At 30.2% G+C, this 18,531-nt stretch overlaps 1 protein-coding gene across 1 annotated transcript; it reads left to right on the top strand.

The window, feature by feature from the left end:
• Positions 1-1,249: 1,249 nt before the first annotated feature.
• On the top strand, positions 1,250-17,004 carry LOC129221166 (neuronal acetylcholine receptor subunit alpha-6-like). The gene is made up of 5 exons (XM_054855616.1): positions 1,250-1,353; positions 3,886-4,040; positions 8,806-8,850; positions 11,203-11,312; positions 15,565-17,004. The coding sequence occupies exons 1-5, from the start codon at positions 1,311-1,313 to the stop codon at positions 16,022-16,024; spliced, it is 813 nt and encodes a 270-aa protein (XP_054711591.1). The 5' UTR covers positions 1,250-1,310; the 3' UTR covers positions 16,025-17,004.
• The last annotated feature ends 1,527 nt before the right edge of the window (positions 17,005-18,531 follow it).

An 18,531-nucleotide genomic window follows, 5' to 3' on the forward strand; every position in this document is an offset into this window, starting at 1 on the left:
GTCAACTTTCCGTAAACATACATATACAAAGCATGAATGTTGACTTCTTACTGTAGCCTGTCTAAAAAATATTAAAAACTAGCAGCACCCGCACAACGATGCCCGTGCTAAGAATTTAGAGAAAGTGCTTTTAGTCGACGAAATCGACGCCATCACCCCTCCCCCTTCTGGTGTAAAATGATCATTTTTCTTCAACTAAAATGCGTACACACTTTTTAAAAAACCCCATTAAAATCTCTTTGGATTTTAAACCTATTCACCAGAACCCATAAAAAGATTAACAGTAACTTTAAATTCAAAATAATCCTTCAACTGTGCAGTTAATCACTTAACGCGTCGCGCAGTCCCGCTGCCGTTACCCTGCCTTTTAGCGAGTGAAGCGGGTTTTTTTTTCTGCAATTTAAAATGTATCGCCAAAAAAACAATACTATAGTAAAAACGTAAGAAAAACAATCACAACTGAATAATACGAAAAATCAAATTATTTACTTAGATAAGTGACTATCCTCGACGATAAGAACAAAAACAAACGTTGAAGAAACAAGGAAAACAAAAACCAATAGAAAAATCCTACAAAAACAAACTGTACCTGAATTTCGAAATAAAAAGTATTCGCAGATTACAACAGTCCCTCAATAAAGTAGCCAGCGCACTCTCGATAAGTTAACTTACTCCGCAATCTATTAGGGATTCACAGGACTAAACTTACCCCGCCATCTATTAGGAATTTATAGAACTAAACATATAATCAAACCAGTAGTTCTTGAGATTAACGCGTTCAAACGAACAAACTCTGCAGCTTTATACTAATATATACTAGTATAGATATATTTTTTGATAAAAAACTATATAGCTATAAATAATAAGGGAACGAGTTTATGTTGGAGAGTTACCTTTTTTTGTATACCATAAATTTAATGAAAAAAAGAAAAATAAATAAATGAATAAATAAAAACCCCGAGAAAATTAATTTTGCATCTTTTACAAAATTTAATACTAAGGTTCGCCTAGTATTACAGCATTATTTTTTTTACATATTTTGAACACCATACTTATTAGTGTAACTCATTTATTTTATAATTTACAATGTGTCTAAAAATTCTCTAAAAAACCTGATTTTATTTTTCACTAAAATAACTGAAACAGGAAAAGTTCCCTCAAAACTCATAAATGAATGTAATTTTCGCTTGTTTAGACGTCACAATTGGCCTTAGTCTCTGAAGCAGGAACTTGGCTTTACATCCCGTTTAGTATGAGAAACATCAGCGAAGCATCCGTGGGGTTAGAGCAACCAAGAAGTACGTTGCAAGATGAGAGTCCTCTTCTTGCTTGGCGTTCTATTTTTATTCCGTGGTGAGTGTGAATTTTTTTTTAAATTTAAATGCTAAAAGTGAAAATAAAAAGGAAGTGTTTCTTTTTGCAGAAAAAAAAAGAAAACCGCTGATCTTTTAATAAATATTTGTTGTTTATTTTTTAATTAAATATGTTGATTACAATTACTCGTATATTACTAGATTCAATGTCTCGGTTACACATTTTATAAGCGCTGCTACTAGTAAAAGTGGTTTCAGATTGAAATTGGGAGTAGTTTCCCAGAAATTATACATATATTCGTTATTATAATATTGTGGTCTGACTCTTCATGGAAAAGTTTGGAAGTCTAGCATATTTTGAGAATATTCCTGGAATACTCATTGCAAACCAAATAAATAAAAACGTAAATTTAGTTAGTTCAATTTTAGTAGTTAGATTACTGTTCTTGAAAATTCTTATTTCTACTCGATAAAAATGAAAAGTGTATCCAGGAAGTAAACGACACTAATTTTTTTAAAGTGATTTTTTAAAATTTTTAAATTGCTTTTCATAAAATATAAGAAATTGGAGAAGCAAAGATTATTTTTACAAAAATTTAATTTTAAAATCCATTAAATGACAGTTCAGTAGACAAATAAATGTGGAAACTGTTGGAATGATTTGTTTTTGTATAGATCAGGTACAGGCATGTATTGGCAAAAGAAATCGAACTCATGCAATCTCTAAATTGTAAAATAGAAATTTTAGCCAGCCAGTCGCAATGCTATGAGAAAAGAATGCAAATTTGATCAAACATTTCTTTTAAAAAATATATCTGTAATTTTTGAAGAAGTAGCTTCCGAAACTTTGTTAATGAAAAAATACATCAATAATCATTAAAGAAAAACCGACGCAGATTTCTGCGGTTTTTTATTTTACCTCAATGCAACGTAAGTTTTTTGCACTGAAATTCTTGTGGGCGAACTAGTTTGAATCCATCAGATTCTGTCCAAGATTCGTATCTCAAGATTTCTGTGTGTATCTTGAGCTAAACGATAATTATTTTCCAGAATTCTAGCATTGATTTCGAAAAAGTGAGTACTTACAGTAATATTTTACACTCATGGACAATACTGTCCCAAAAATTACAACAAACTACATTTAGTTGTCAGAAACTTAAGGAACTTAGCAGGAAATTAAACGGTTAACACATTGAAATGTGAGAAAAGCCAAGATTTTGTCGGATGTATGCAGAATTGTACGTCCGTAAGCTCATATTGAAAAAAAAAGTTTTTTTTTTTTTTTTTGAAACTTTGAAACTCGTCTGATTTTTTCTTTCTTTTTTTTCAAATTTTCTTTTCACTGTTTGTTCACTCAATTTATGTTCATTAAGTAACGAAACACCAATTTTTGTTTTAATGGAACATTTTATCCCCTTCTCCCTCCAAAAGAAACGGAATTTTAAATAAGTGAATACCTTTAAACTAAAATGTTTATCCAAAAGAAACAACATTTTAAATAGTGTTTCGGAACAACAAGGAAACATTTTTTTTATAATGATGAATATCAACCACATAAGGAAAACTGAAAAGTAAATATGCAGTTAGTAGAAAAAAAAAGTTACTTTTTTTAGTGAATAGGCTGTAAATGCTGTAAAGAAATATCTTCAATATTTTGGTTCAAAAAATAATAAATAAATAAATAAAAGGGTACAGACTAGAAAACTTTGCATTTGTCCACTGGCTGGGAGGGTTAATTTGTTAGATTCCTTTTTTTCCCAGGTGAACTCAAGAAAAGGGGAAAAAATGAATATGCTCAGTGCTTAAGCTTATTTATTTACTACATTAGGGTAATTTTTCACTTGACCTCCAAAAAAAAAGGAAAAAAAGTTGCATATGCTCAGTGCTTGAGCTTATTTCTTTACTACATTTGGGTAATTTTTCACTTGACCTCCAAAAAAAAAAAAAAAAAAAAAAAAAGGAAAAAAAAATGCATATGCTCAGTGCTTGAGCTTATTTCTTTACTACATTTGAGTAATTTTTCACTTGAGCTCAAAAAAAAAAAAAAAAAAAAAAAAAAAAAAAGGAAAAGAAAATTGCATGTGCTCAGTGCTTGAGCTTATTTGTTTACTACATTTGGGTAATTTTTCACTTGACCTCCAAAAAAAAAAAAAAAGACGTTAAGCTCAGTTTAAAAAATTTCTATATAATCAAACAATTTTTTTTATTATCATGTTTCAAATGCTGCGGTTTTTAACCAAGTTATGACTTTTTGAAAAAGAAATTGCGTTTTAGTATTCACTCCCTGGTCAGTCTACAATAATGACCTATTACTTTTAACGTTGTGCACTGTTTTGCGAATTCGTACATTTGTAACGTCGTCAAATTTTCATTTAAAACCGAATTCAGTTTTTTAATACCTATATTTCTTTTATAATGCCTAAAAGCTAATAAGCATAAAAAGTGTCAGGTATCCCCTTCAAGAAATAATTTACTTATTTTAACGCAAAAAATACAACCTGTACCGCAAATTGGATAAAAATATTCTTCAGATTTCATTTAATACATTATGTGACAATCAGAACTATTTCAGGTTGTGATTGCATAGCTGGGTATCACTGCATTGATGAAGCTTGCTTGCGTAAGACTTTACTCACAGCCTATGACAATCACGTTCGTCCGGTGAAGAAGGCATCTAGTCACGTTCCTGTCTGGATAACTATCACACCAATAAAAATACGTGAGCTGGTATGAGTATCATTTGGATTGAATAAGACTAGTATTAGTTTCATTTAATAAGAATAGTATTAATTTGATTCAATAAAAGTGTCATGTTATTAATATGTAAGTAGTTTTGGCTGAGAGAGAAATAACAATGCAATAATTTTTGTTATATGCCTTTTCTTCAAAAAACTAATGCATAATTTTCTAAAACTGTTACGTGTTATATTGCTTTGTAATCAAGTAGCTTAAGGTAGACTTGCCAGATTTCTGAAAAGCTCAACTGGGACACCGGAATTCGCCCCCCCCAATCGTTGCTAGTATTCAAAAGGGTACACACCTGTGGTTGATTTTTGGATTGTTTTATTGGGCAGTTTATTCTCAATGCTATGCATATATGGTTACTAATTATAAACCAAAAATATGACGTAAGCAGGTAAAATTTGAACATTTCGCTTCTTAGAAGTAAATATTTACAATTTATTTTAGTTAGAAAACACACTTTGAATGAGGAATAAAAAAATGAACAACATTTAGACACACTTTTCATTTTATTTGAATTTTTTAGACAGTCTTTTTTGGTTTTAATCTTGTTGTAAAAATTCTCTCAAGCTATTCCGGTATTAATTTTACAAGAAAATGTTAAAAAAGATATAAGTAACAGTAATAATTGTCCTAAATAATCCGTCACAGTTAATTATTTATTGGCCTTTTTGGTCATTTGTAATCAAAGTTATCTTTTTCCGGGACATGAAGTAAACCGGCCGGGACACCGGGATTTTGTCTAAAAACCGGGACGTCTGGCAAGCCTAGCTTAAGGTATTAGAGTGATAAATTGTTTACAAGCGTTTCATTGCTTTATCCATTGCTTTATTCTTGGCATGGTATTTGTGCGTATATATTCACTCTTTAATTTCAGACTTTTAACTTTTGGCCTTTATTTTTCATATTTTTTAGTATCAGTGTTGCTTTCTAATGCAAAACATTTGGGTAAATTCACCTTGATTTTTTTGGTTACTCATCAAAAGAAATGTGGTGCAAACCCACTCACTCACTAAATTGGCTTTAGACTTATATAGACGTGAATAGGGAATGGATTAACGTACAAGATGTTTTGCATAAAAATGGAAACATCTTCAGAGTGTTACAATTTGAAATGTCAACTCCTAATAACTTATTAAAGTGGGGTAGGTAACCTTTATTAAAAAGCATTATTATTTTAAAATTAATCTAACTATAATAGTTTCAACTTCAGCCTACAAAACTCTTTAACTTTCATGAGTAATGCCCAAAAACATTGCTGATTGAAACTTTTTGTGACAATCAAGTCGTGACAAGAAAGCAATAATGTCTTTTAGTACTTCTTGTTTCTTTCAAACTTGTCATTATCCCAAGGGAAGTCAGTGGTACAGTTTTTTGAAAACTAACACACATTAATTAATTTGGTTTCTTTAAAAAAGACTAACATTGGCTTCAACTTACTATTAAACTTATATTCCAGTTGCAGTTTTGACATGAAACATCGCGAAGTATAATCCATAATACATACATAGTATTCCATCGTATTTATGATAATAAAAAAAAATCGTTCCACGGAAACCTCTTGGCTATCCATTATGAAATTTATTACATTGGAAGACAGTCGATGACTTAAAAACAAATATTTTATACACGGTGATTTTTTATTCCATTTTCCATTAAAAACGTAAAACTCAAATTCAAACAAATAAAAAATAATAATAAACAAAACACTTTATTTTTAGCATTGTATTCAGTAACTATTAAACACTTTATTTATTAAGAAAACACGCGGCTACCTTCTTTTTTGAACAACTATATGTTTCGTTTGTTTTGTCTCATTGGTTATAAATTACTTTGATTTTGTAATAAAAATAATTATAAAAGTTCGTATTTAATTACCGTTTATTTTGTTGTTTTTTCTCTTTTTGCTCCTACAAAAATGACCTTCTAAATAACAAAAAGATAAAAGACTTACATATATATATTCTTATAAATATATTCAACACTTTTTTAGGAATGTTACTATTAATAATAGCTTAAAATTTCTCTATTTATTTATTTAATTTACAAGGCAATTTTATGAACGTTAATTGCACAGCTTACAACGTTTAAAGTTGCTTTTTGGAAATTATCTAGAAAAAAATGAAAAGGAAAGGACAAAAGCAACGACTATTATGTTTATTGTTCATTTATTTCTTTTTTTCGAAATAATCAATAGAGAACGCAAGTTTTTGGGAAGTAATGAGCACTTAAAGTAAAAGAGTAAAAATTTATCGTTCTCACGCTCGTTTTAAATGACTAACAGGCAAAAAAAATTTAAAAATGTGTAACCAGTAACTAATGCTAATGAAGTAAAGCTTCATGCTTTGGACTAAAAATTATGCGCCAAGAACCCAAATTACAAGGAGTCTACCCGATAAAACTACTCGGTATATCGGAAACCTGTTCCCAAAATGCGGAGACGCTTTGAAAAGCCGGTGCACTGTTAGGCCGAGATGAATCCGCTTAGTGTCCCACGTTTTAAATTAATAACTGAATATAAAGCAGAACTAAACTGAAAAAATGAATATGATCCACGTCGCATCCCTCTGAACTCGTCAGTTTTTGGCCAATGCATTCAAATACTGTTTTTTCCTACCTTTCATATTCCCTTAAACTTGCTCCTTGTAACTTCTTCTTGTTCCACAAACTCAAAAGATCATTAAATGAAGAAGATTTGAGACGGTTCCCTAAATGAAGGCATATATGACGAATGAACTGAAGGACATCACAAAAGAAGAGTACCTGGAATGTTTCTAAAACTAGAAGAACCGTTGGGATAAGTGTATACGCCGAAGAGGAGAGTAATTTGAAGGGGATCCAGACATACAGCTTAAAATACAGCTAGTATTTTTTTATGACATTAGTCAATGTATTTTTTGAACTTACTTCGTAAGTAGCGTTCTCATGCGATAGACCAACGCAACGAGACCCAAATTTAAGGAAGAAAATAGAAGAAATACCTGGTCGGTACAATGTTAAGTTTTTGGGAGCATAACTCGATTTTAACGAATAAACTTAAATCAAACATAATGTTTGTGTTTACCATTAAGTTATTGCCGCTAAGCCAGGGCTAAGGCAGAACTACATGCAATATGCCAAACAGCCTGGTTATCACATCAAGAGACTGCAGTTTCGTTCTTATTAAAACTCCTGAGTCCGGATTAGTGAATAAACCGAGCTGGAACTGCAGTCTCTTAGTGGGTGTGATAACCGTGCTGTCTGTTACATAGCATTATATTCGTTTTTCAAAAAAATATCATCATTTTTCATCGTATCCTTTGTTGTAAAAATTTCGATAACATCCCAACGTTAGTGATGAAAGTTATTAATGAGTCATAATCCGTAACAACAAGTGATGACGGCATTTTTTTTTCAATTTGTGGACGTGAGAACTATTTGAAAATTATGTACTTATTGATCACAAATGACATAGTTTCCGAAATTAAACAACAACAATAGTAAGTATAAGCTAAAACAAATTTTAACAAATTACATAACGACGACGGCAACGAAAAATATGAAGAATTTTAAGTGAATCATGCTCATTATAGTTAATTACTTATGATATTAATATATATATATATATATATATATATATATATATATATATATATATATATATATATAAAATAAAATAATAATAACGTATTGTCACAAATGACTGTATTTTTTGAGTCATGAGTATTACATGAGAAACAATATCATAAGAAAGAGACAATGAAATAGTTCAATGTAAATTAACTAACTTCTTTGGAACTTCACAAAAACAAAACTAATGAGGAAAGAACAAGTATGTTAGGAGTTTTTTGGTTATTTTATTGAAACCGTGCTTAAGAGCAGTCGGCTATAAGGAGCAAGTACAGTGCTGGTCAAATTATTAGACTAAGACTGTTTTAAAAGTAAATTCTTTATTGATTACATAACTATAGACACATTAACGAATAGTGAAATACTTATCTAATATTTAGTATGCATTCCCTTGTTCTTGATGAGCATTTTAAGTTTTTTTGGCATACTTTTCACAAGGTTTACACCATTTCTTAACTTTTCAAAAAAGTAGGTAAAAAAATTTTTACTCACTATTATATATACTCACGTACACATACTCACTAATTACTTAAAAAAAACTTTAAATATAACTGAACACACTAATGAAAAGAACTAGTGAACTGCTTTAGCTGATTGAGGTTATGTTCCTGGTAGGTAGATAAACGAAGAATGTGAACAAAGCAGACAGTGTTGCCACCTGCAAACATTAAATTATGCTAAAATAACGTAATAATCAGTGTACAATATGTACTGTACTTTAACAGTAACATAAATAGTAGTTTAGTACAAATAGGGAAATAGGGTACCAAAAAAAAAAAAAAAAAAACTCTTTAGTCTAATAATTCGGCCAGCAGTGTATCACGGTTCCTTCGTGCTTATTTTAAGCGAGTTTGACTGTATACTGAACTGCACCACATATTTTTCTTACGTTAAAAATACTAAACATATCGTTTAGAGTATTTTTTAATTACTTTTTACTTATCATATTTTTTTAAGTTTCAATTTTGTTTTAAAGTATTATATTTTAACTCATTTTTTTAAACTACTATATTCATATTATGTTTTAACTATGCCTTAATTTGTACTTCTTACTTCAAGTTATCTATCTTACTTCAAGTTCCAAGCAATGATATGACTGATAAATAAGCAATACATTTTAATGTTTATCATTTTTTTGTAGGATGAAAAGAATCATAATATAGAATTAGATACTTGGCTCACCGTGGTAAGTACTTGTAACTGATTAATATAACTTGTAACTAGTTAATGTTTCTTTATTTAAAGTTCAGAAAAAAATCCTGGAATAACATTGTAATAAATTTTATTTATTTATGTATGGAATTACGGATGAAATTTTTTTTACGGTGTGAAGTAATGATTATATAAATACTTAATGCTTCATTTAGTTTTGTTTTAAATATATATATTGTCGTGGAAAGAAATGAGGCAATATTTGCAAATGTTTCATTTTTTAATTTTATTGTACTTGAGCTTTATTGAACAAGTTTGCTTATTTGGTTTCCTCTGAAAACAAAGTCCGAAAAAAATGACAAGTTCTAGCATTTCCCGATTGTTAGTATAAAATCCAAAACGCGTTTCTTTAAATATTTCAAAACTCTTTTTGCAGATACTTCCCTTTTAGTTTCCACGGCAGAATAGGCATTGAATCGTTTATCAGAAACCAAAACAACCCCCAACTGTTTTTAATTTTTCCCAGCTTTCAAAAATATTTTTTACATTTATGCAAATTAAAAGAAAATATGTAAAACTGCTAAAAATATTTACAAAATGATAGGTTCATGAATAAATCTTTTTTAAATATTTTTATTTATTTATTTATTTTTTATTTCTTATCCGTAAGAAATATTTACGGATTAGAAATAAAAAAAAATTTATTTTTCATTATCTGTGGCAAAAATGTGTAAAACTGCTAAAAATATTTACAAAATGATATATATTAATTCATGAATAAATCTTTTTATTCATTTATTAATTTTTTATTTCTTATCCGTGAGGATTCAATGAAAGTAAGACTGTTAAAAGACTGCATTAAGAAAACATTGAAAATAATATTACATCTCATAGTATATTTTTTTAAATTATATAATTTAATAGCATATACGAAAATTATTTCTGTTAAGGAGTTACAGTTTAGTTACAGTGTACAGATTGTAACAATTGGACAATTATTTTTAATTGGCTTGTTTTCTCTGAAATTCAGTGCACCCACTGAGCTTTGCTTTGGATAACGTTTTTCATGTTTCTCCATCGCCTGCGAAATTTCAGTGAACCTTGGATTTAGATTCCGGAAAATGACTACTGAAGGTATTATGAACAACGCACAAAACTCTCTCAAATTTCTTATCATTTTAGAAATGACATTTAAAAAAATCAGTTGGAAATTTCGTGTCTCTGTTTTAGCGAGTTTGTATCCAAAGCTTATTGAAGTGAAAAAAGAAATGAAATTTAGAAAATGTCAATAAAGATCCCCAATATTATGTTACAACACATAATTTAACCTAATTTGCAGTAAAATAGGTTGCATCGTGACCTGACACAAGTTGTATTTAAAAAAAAAAAAAAAAACATTTTTGCCACAGCTAATAAAAAAAATGTGCAAACATTCATTATTATTTTTTACTATATAAAGTCACTGCAGAGAAGCTGCGGCTTTTCCAAAATTTTCCAAGTAAAAAGACCTTCTGTCTTTCACCAAGAATGAACAAAATTGTTTAGTTCGTTGACTTATTTGTATACGAATTAAGTGCACTGTACTTTGCAACCTATTATAAATGGTTCATTCCAATTTGCTATTTAAACAACTAAGATGACCACTTGATGTTCTACTTTAAAACAAAACCTTATATTGAAAATTACCTTATCAAACATAGATAAATACATATGTGTAGTTTCTTGACTGCATTACAGTGCTGGCAAAATTATTAGACTAAAGAATTTTTTTTACACTATTTGCACTAAAATACTATTTATTTTACTGTTAAAGTACAGTACATACTGTACACTGCTAATTACTTTATTTTAGCATAATTTAATGTTTGCGGGTGGCAGCACTGTCTGCTTTGTTTATGTTTTTTTGTTTACCTACCTAACAAGAACATAACCTCAATCAGTTTAAACAGTTCACTAGTTCTTTCTATTAGTGTGTTCCGTTATATTTAAAGTTAGTTTTAGTTAATTAGTGAGTATGTGTATGTGAGTATGTAATAGTGAGTATAAACAATTTTTTACCTCCTTTTTTAAAAAGTTAAGAAATGGTGTAAACCTTGTGAAAAGTACGCCAAAAATGCTTAAAATACTCATCAAGAACAAGGGAATGCATATTAAATATTAGATAATTATTTCAATGTTCGTTAATGTGTCAATAGTTATGTAATCAATAAGGAATTTGCCTTTAAAACAGTCTTAGTCTAATAATTTGGTCAGCACTGTAGTCTATTTCGACAATTCCTTATATAACTAGGACTTTGTTTCTGCATACATGGTTGCGTATCAGAAAACCGTTGAAATAGTGTTTGTGTGTTCGTGTACTGCTTGTTCATTTGCTTTATATTTATAGAAATGGCATGACGAATATCTGAAATGGGATCCAAACGACCACCACGGCATTAATAATTTAGTACTCCCGGTATCTGATATATGGAGGCCAGATATTACACTCTACACTGGGTAAGTTACCTGCACTTTTCAGTCGTTTAATTTTTGTAACAGTCAGCTGTCAATAAATGTGATAGCCCTAGAATAACTGTTTAAAATATCATGTATTTGTGAACTAGGATTTTAAATGAACTGAACGTTTATATTAATATACAGTCAATTGCCAATCATCCGCCAGTCAATCAACAATCAAGAATATGTATTTTCGTAGCAAAAAATTATTACCAATGCCTGTTTTTTTGGTAGAAAAAATTGTAAATTTAAACTCACTAGTCAGTTGCTTTTATTTTATTTATTCATTCCCTTATTTATTTTTTTATTTACTTTTACATGCACTTGATCTTTATTGATATTTAGTTCTGTTGGGCAAAAATACAAAACATTTTTACTATAATGTATGTATTTTCACTATTAAAGTACTATGCATCAACACAGCCAATTTTTTAGGAAGAACAATTTTTACCTTATTAGTCCCTCGTTTTAGCATTTATGCTGTTTATCCACGATTTTTATTATCTGCGGCACGTGTGGCACTAAATTCTGCGGATAATCGGGAATTTACTGTTATGCAAGGTTCTTTTGAATATAATAACTGTACATTCTCCACTGTTGATTAAATACATCGTAATAATTGCAAGTAAAATAAAAATTTTGTTCATCTTTTTTCCTATTTTTTGTTTACTTTTTGGAACAAGTTCCTTTTGAATTATCCCCTCTAACGGGCGTTGGGATGGATTGTCTAGCCAGTAGTAACTGCCGAGATGTGCTTGTTGATAATTTTTTGACTTTTAATGTAAGGAATTCTTGACTACGGTAGGATAGGTTATTCGCAAAATGCAATTCTGTAATGCAAAGAACTACGAGTGGTTTTAGTTTTTGACAGTTAGCTACAGTTGTGATAAAGAAACTCACAACAAAATTCGCAGAGTGGTGTAAGACGACGAATGACTGAACACATGTAAGATGGCGAAAGAATTGCTAGTTCAACATCTCACCCGATAAGTGCTTGAGTATATATCATTTGTACTGTACTGCAAGGATTGCTTTCGAAACTAAATTTGAGTTTCAAATGCATTAAATGTTACTCTTACATTTAATGTTAATTGATTTGATGTGGCTTTTATAGCCCGCTGAACACTTCCTATAGTTAAGACTGAAAATATTATTTCATGGACAACTCAGGAAGCTTTCATTAGCACCCGAGATGTAGTCAAAATATTTGACGAAGCTATAGTTGGAATACGTACTGTACGTATTGCAGTGAATGGATATAGAGCTGTTGGCATTAATTCTCTAGACAGCAGCATTTATTATGAATATTTTCAAGCTTCGTACTGATGTTATTGCAACGAAAAGGAAGTCCTTGCCGTTAGTCAGCATCCCGTTCCTTTTGCACTTCCTAAAGGACAAAGTACGATCAACAATCCAACCTCAAAACCTGCATTTGTTTAACAGCTCTTTCAAAGTCCTCAACTACTTTGAAACTTCTTCCGCAGCTTAGTCTTAACTTCAGATCACCGTCAAGAAAACAACCAGAAAACAAAGGAAGACGCTGCCTTCTGCTATATTTCTTGAGGTCTTGTCAAAATACTACTTAAGAAAGAGAAATAGAAAAAGTGAGAAATCAAGAGAGATTGAAAAAAGCTAAGTTTAAGTCATTACCATTAACGAATATAACTAAAGAAATTCACGAATTCTAACTATTATTGTGCAACTCGGTTATTCGTCATCATATGAGTCAGTTGTTGTGTATAACAATTAATCTTGTTCTCCGAAATTTGTGTCTCGCTTTTTTTCCCCTATTTTTTTTCATTACAAGCTGCCTCTTATTTATTGTTAAGTTTCTTATGATGTTGATTAGAAAGGGATTTACTTTGGCATTGAAACTGATTTTCTTTATTTGTTACGCATTTTGGACATTCCATTTTACTCCCTGAACGTTGATTCTACACTATTCGTTATGTATCCCGCCTGATTTCGCTGTCTTACCACGTAGATAGAAGGAAAAATAATAATAAATAAATGATTTGTGCTACACTTTTTATCATTCAAAAAGAGATGCTCATAGTTTTATTTTTTTAAATCAAAAACTGCGATTTAAAGAAGTCACGGTAAAAATTTCAGATATTTAATTCGCACTCCAAACCAATGAAAAGTAAACCGAAGCTTTTCGTGTCACCACCCTGTCTCCTTATACTTTTACGTTACTTTTAATTTCATCCTGATTTTAAGGCACATTGTCAGCTTGTGTACAACAATCATAAAGTTGCCATCAAGCTGTGCTGTTACTGTTAACTCTTTTGTTAATTTTTTCTGTCTTGATAATATATGGGTAACAGTTAAGAAAGTATGAAGCTGTCAGATTTATCTTTTGCTAACTGCCCCTCTGCATTTTTATAAAAAGCTTAATCCTTCCTTGACCTTTCCTAAATAATCGTACAGTGTAAGAATATAAAGTTTTCAAGAAAATTGTAATAATTTTAAAACCCAAACTAATGGGCTAGACCTAAAAGTAAGCAGGTATCAATTTGAGCCTTTTGAGAAAAAAAGAAATGCAAGCGTATTTACTGATGCTGAAACAGAGCAGAAACGCAAAAATGACTCTTAGAACATATCATTGAAAGAACATGGAGCATTTACAACGTTTTTGTACCGTAGTAGGGAGCATTAGAAAAAAGTTTCTGAAATGCAACTGAAACAGCGCTGGTTATTTTAATGGTATTTATCTTAACTTTTCGTTTTAAATACTTCACAATATGTCCTTAATATCTCTGCATTCTTTAAATAAAATGCATTTATTATAAATATCTAAGTTTTAAACTAACTTTTACAAATATATAACATTTTGTAGTGAACTATGCAAATTTCTTCTCATGGGTCAAAATGACCCCGTTCGTATTTCTAGGTGTACAAAGACCGCCGTAATTGTAGTGTTAAATACTATTTTCAATACATCGCATAAACAGAAGAGATGCAAAAAAGTTAGGAGTTGGTAAATTCAATGCGTGTTCTTTGGTTGAGAAACATTCCCGTTAAAAATAAACGTAAATTATTATATTTTGGAAATATTTAAATAAATTTAAGTTATAAGAGAGAGTCATAAAAGCTACTTTTAATATTTTGACTGGCTAAATGGAATTCAGAAACTAAACATATGCTTCTAAATTTTATATGTTAATTTATTTATAGTTTAAACGAGCTTACTTGTAAGTTTAAAAAGACTGCGAACAATATATTTGTTCCCTCAATTTGCTTTAATACATTGTTTTCATCCTTCAAATAACCATCGAAAAGTAAAAGCAAAATAACCGAATGATGTTGAATAAATAAATAAATAGCTTTTTACAGATAAGTAAATAGTAATCAACTACGTTTTAAAGCACAAAATTAGCGAATTACTGCATACACGTGTTTCGAAAATACAGGGAACACCTTTTTTAATGCAAAGTAGTGAGCTTTTGGATATCAAGGTATCCGGTAAAAGCAAGGAGATTGATAAAAAAACAGCTTAAATAATAATAAAATTAATAATAATAATAGAAACAAAACAAACAAGACAAAATGGAAGTCAGAGCTGAAACTCATTACATATTTCCATTCAAGAAATAGCCGTTAATAAATGAATGTCTCCAAAAATTCCATAATAATAAATTTTACTGACAAAATGAAACCGCTAATGAACAAATTAGCAATAAATTGCATAATATTTTGTTTTGCTGTTTTTCTAACATTTTCCCAGTTTTTCCTCTATTATGTTTATTCTAAATTTTGGCTAAATGTTTCAATTAAAGCGTTAATTTTTTTTCCTGCTATCAAATACATTGCTATTTTTTATTAGCGGATTCATTTTGACAGCAAATTTTATTATTACGGGATTTTTGTAGAAATGTTTAGCTTAACGGGTTTTTCTTGAATGGAATCCTGATAAAATTTCGACTATCAGTTCCATTTTGTCTTGTTTGTTTTCTTAATTAGTAATTTTTACTACTTAAGCTGTCTGTTGATCTTTCTTGTTACTTTTATATGACATTTTTACATCCAGAAGATCACTACTTTGCATTGAAAAAGAGTTCCTCACAAATCCGAAACACGAGTATGCAGTAATCTCCTAATTATGTGAGTTAAAACGTTGTTGATTACTAGTGACAGCTGATGTTACAATACACTGTTCTTTCATATGCAAATAATCGTTTTACGAATAATATTGAACATTTTACCTGCTTAAACTCCGATACTTAATGCACCTTGTTTTCTTACGTTTCAGTACACCGGATTCATCTGTTATTCCATCCATGACGACAAATTCCGTAATCAGAAGCAATGGTGACATCATTTGGGTTCCACCATACACAATCAAGAGCCGCTGTCCAGTCAGCCAGAAGCACCGACGCAGAGTAAGAAGCCCTGGTGCTTCCCCCTATACTTCAAGAGAGAGAAGAATGGAAAGTATCCAGTACAGGTCAAGTACAGATAGACACGAAGAGAGACATAGCGACGAACTCATTTGCAGCATTGCCATTGGTTCTTGGACTTTAAGTGAAAACTTAGTGGATTTGAAACCTTTATCGGACAAAGTGGATATGTCTAACTTTGACGATGGACACCATGATTGGACATTAGACACTGTAACTTCACGTCGTGTCTCAAAGTATTACGACTGTTGTGAGGAACCTTATGCACACATAAATTTTACTTTGACCTTTCGAAGGCACGATCACCATTGATGAAGAAAAACTCCCACGCAGTACGCTTAAGATTTCATAAACGTTTCATAAACGTTTTAAAATAGCTGACACAACGTGACTAACCATTTTCAAATGTTTAAGAAATGAAGTATGCTACCTGGGATGATTCTCGATAGTCGCCAATGCTACAAAGTGGAACTGTTACATAAATTAGGTTTTTGAAAAGAAACTGAATGGCATGCATGAAAGATGGTTGTCGTATTCTTATTCGGTGACATTATAACGCTTTCCAAATGACAAACAGATTGATGCAGGAAAATATAACTATACTTATATCCAAGAAAATGTTCTTTCTTTGCTATCTTTGCGATTTAATTTCTAAAAATACATTTTACTTCAAACCAGATACACTTAAAAATTCAGGAAACTTTTAGGGTAAATATTACAGTAGAATTCAACATTGGGACATATTGGTTGAAAGCGTATAATTCAATTTCCCCACTTCTTTTACAAATCCCATTCAGTATAGGTGCTAGCGCACCGTTCTGCAAACAATAATAAGGCAAGTTCAAATCCTATCAATTGTATCTTTTTCTTTTGAATCAGTTAAATTAGCCAAAGCATTTTCTTCAATTCTCCAGTCGACTTCTACAGTAAACTAGGTTTTTTTCATTAGCTATATATTTTTACAAATGTTTTACGTTATAAATTATTTCTAGTTTAGGAGGATTATGCAAGAGGAGGACTATGAAGATGGCCATTAAAAACGTTAACTCAAGTTTCTAGTTGCACGTTCTCATTTTTACCTTGCAATAATTATATTTCACAAAACTAACCGTTTTTATTATTATTTTTTTAAATTTATTTTTTGTTTTAAACCGGGTTGATGATGTTTGGTAGATTGTTTTCATTGTTATTTAATCAAAAGAAAACCAACTGCCTTGTCCTGTTTCAGGTACACTTAGGATTTTTTTTACCACTCCTTTACCTCAAAACTAAAAATGTTACCTCTTATTACGTAAATTGAGTCTTTATTTTCAGATTTCGTGCTTAATATTAGTTCATTATCTAAACTTATAGCATAAAATTTCGCTGCCGACCTCTTGTTTCGAAAACAAAGCAATATTATTAGTTATGATGTTTACAGTCTAATGATCTTAGTTAATTATACAGGGTGTCCAAAAAGTGCTTGACACATTTAAAAAAAATCATAGAAAACCAACAAATTGTAATATGAATTTGCGGTTTGCACCATAACACTTCACAGGTTCAAGAGTTTTTATGACATCGAAAAAAAAAATGAAAAGGGGGAAAAAAAGAAGAAAACTTTTAAATATTTTTTTGTTGACATGGGAAAACGCAAAAAGGAATGAAAATTACTAAACGAAGAATTACAAGCATAGCATATACTGACACCCTGGCTGCGAAATGCCTTTTCTCTTCATTTTTTTCCCCTTTTCATTTTTTTTTCGATGTTATAAAAATTCTTGAACCTGTGAAGCATTATGGTGCAAACCGCAAATTCATATGGCAATTTGTTGGTTTTCTATGAATTTTTTAAATGTGTCAAGAACTTAGCGGACACCCTGTATATCTCCAAATGTGTTAAGAAATATTTTTAGTTTTTGAAATTTTACAATGCAGTTACGTCATTGTAATCTAGTATAATGTTAAATAATATACATTATTGCTTGTGTACATGAGATAAAAAAGCAGTTTTAAAGAAAACACAAATACTAAACCATGACAAAAGTCAATCAAATACATTAATAAAAATGAAAAAAAAAATTAAGAATTAAACTGGAAAAAAATACATCCATTTCAAAACAGATGCAGTTTAAAATACCAAGATGACTATTATTATCTATATTTTGTGATACACAAGTTTTTCCTTCCCCTTTATATTCTAAAATTTTCTGTAATTTACTTTGAATAAAATACCTGGAAAATGATGTAGGGAAGAACACAGAATCTTTGTTTGGAAAGTAAGTTAGCTCATGAAATATGTCAAGCACAAAAATAAGCACACTCCCAGGAAATAGAAAATATACAAAGAAAAATGATCTGCGAAAGAAAAAAAAAGTGACAGTTACAAACTACATATCTTGCATTTGCACTTCAATTGCATCGTAGTCGACACAACAGTTCTGTCAAGAGTTAAAAACACATTTCTGTGCATTTTTTATTCAAAACGTTTTGATAAGGACACAGCGTGTCTGCTTGAAAATAAAAGTGCTATTTTTCAAGGAAATTTCACAAGATGTGTTTTTCTCATTTACCAGAATATCCTTTCAAATATGTGTTTCTAGAATTTGAGGAGACGAAAATATGTTTTGAAAACCGTAAAATGTAAAGAAATAGTTCATCTACGATTGCATATAAAGATTAGTTGTTACTTTGTAAATGTAATGTTCTGAATTATATTTCATATAATTTGGTATAGATTGTAGAATTATAAATTCTGTCGCGTCACCGCGACAGTAAATAGATTAGTTTCTCTTTTGCCGATACCAATGTTTTTTTTTTTTTTTTTTTTGTTAATAAAC

Source organism: Uloborus diversus, chromosome 4 (genome assembly GCF_026930045.1).
Source record: "Uloborus diversus isolate 005 chromosome 4, Udiv.v.3.1, whole genome shotgun sequence".
Taxonomy (NCBI): domain Eukaryota; kingdom Metazoa; phylum Arthropoda; class Arachnida; order Araneae; family Uloboridae; genus Uloborus; species Uloborus diversus.

Excerpts from the sequence above, each read along its gene's own strand:
- LOC129221166 (XM_054855616.1), top strand. The coding sequence starts at position 1,311 with ATGAGAGTCCTCTTCTTGCTTGGCGTTCTATTTTTATTCCGTG. Across the intron at positions 1,354-3,885 it reads CGTTCTATTTTTATTCCGTG|GTTGTGATTGCATAGCTGGG; the intron begins GTGAGTGTGAAT and ends GAACTATTTCAG. Across the intron at positions 4,041-8,805 it reads CAATAAAAATACGTGAGCTG|GATGAAAAGAATCATAATAT; the intron begins GTATGAGTATCA and ends ATTTTTTTGTAG.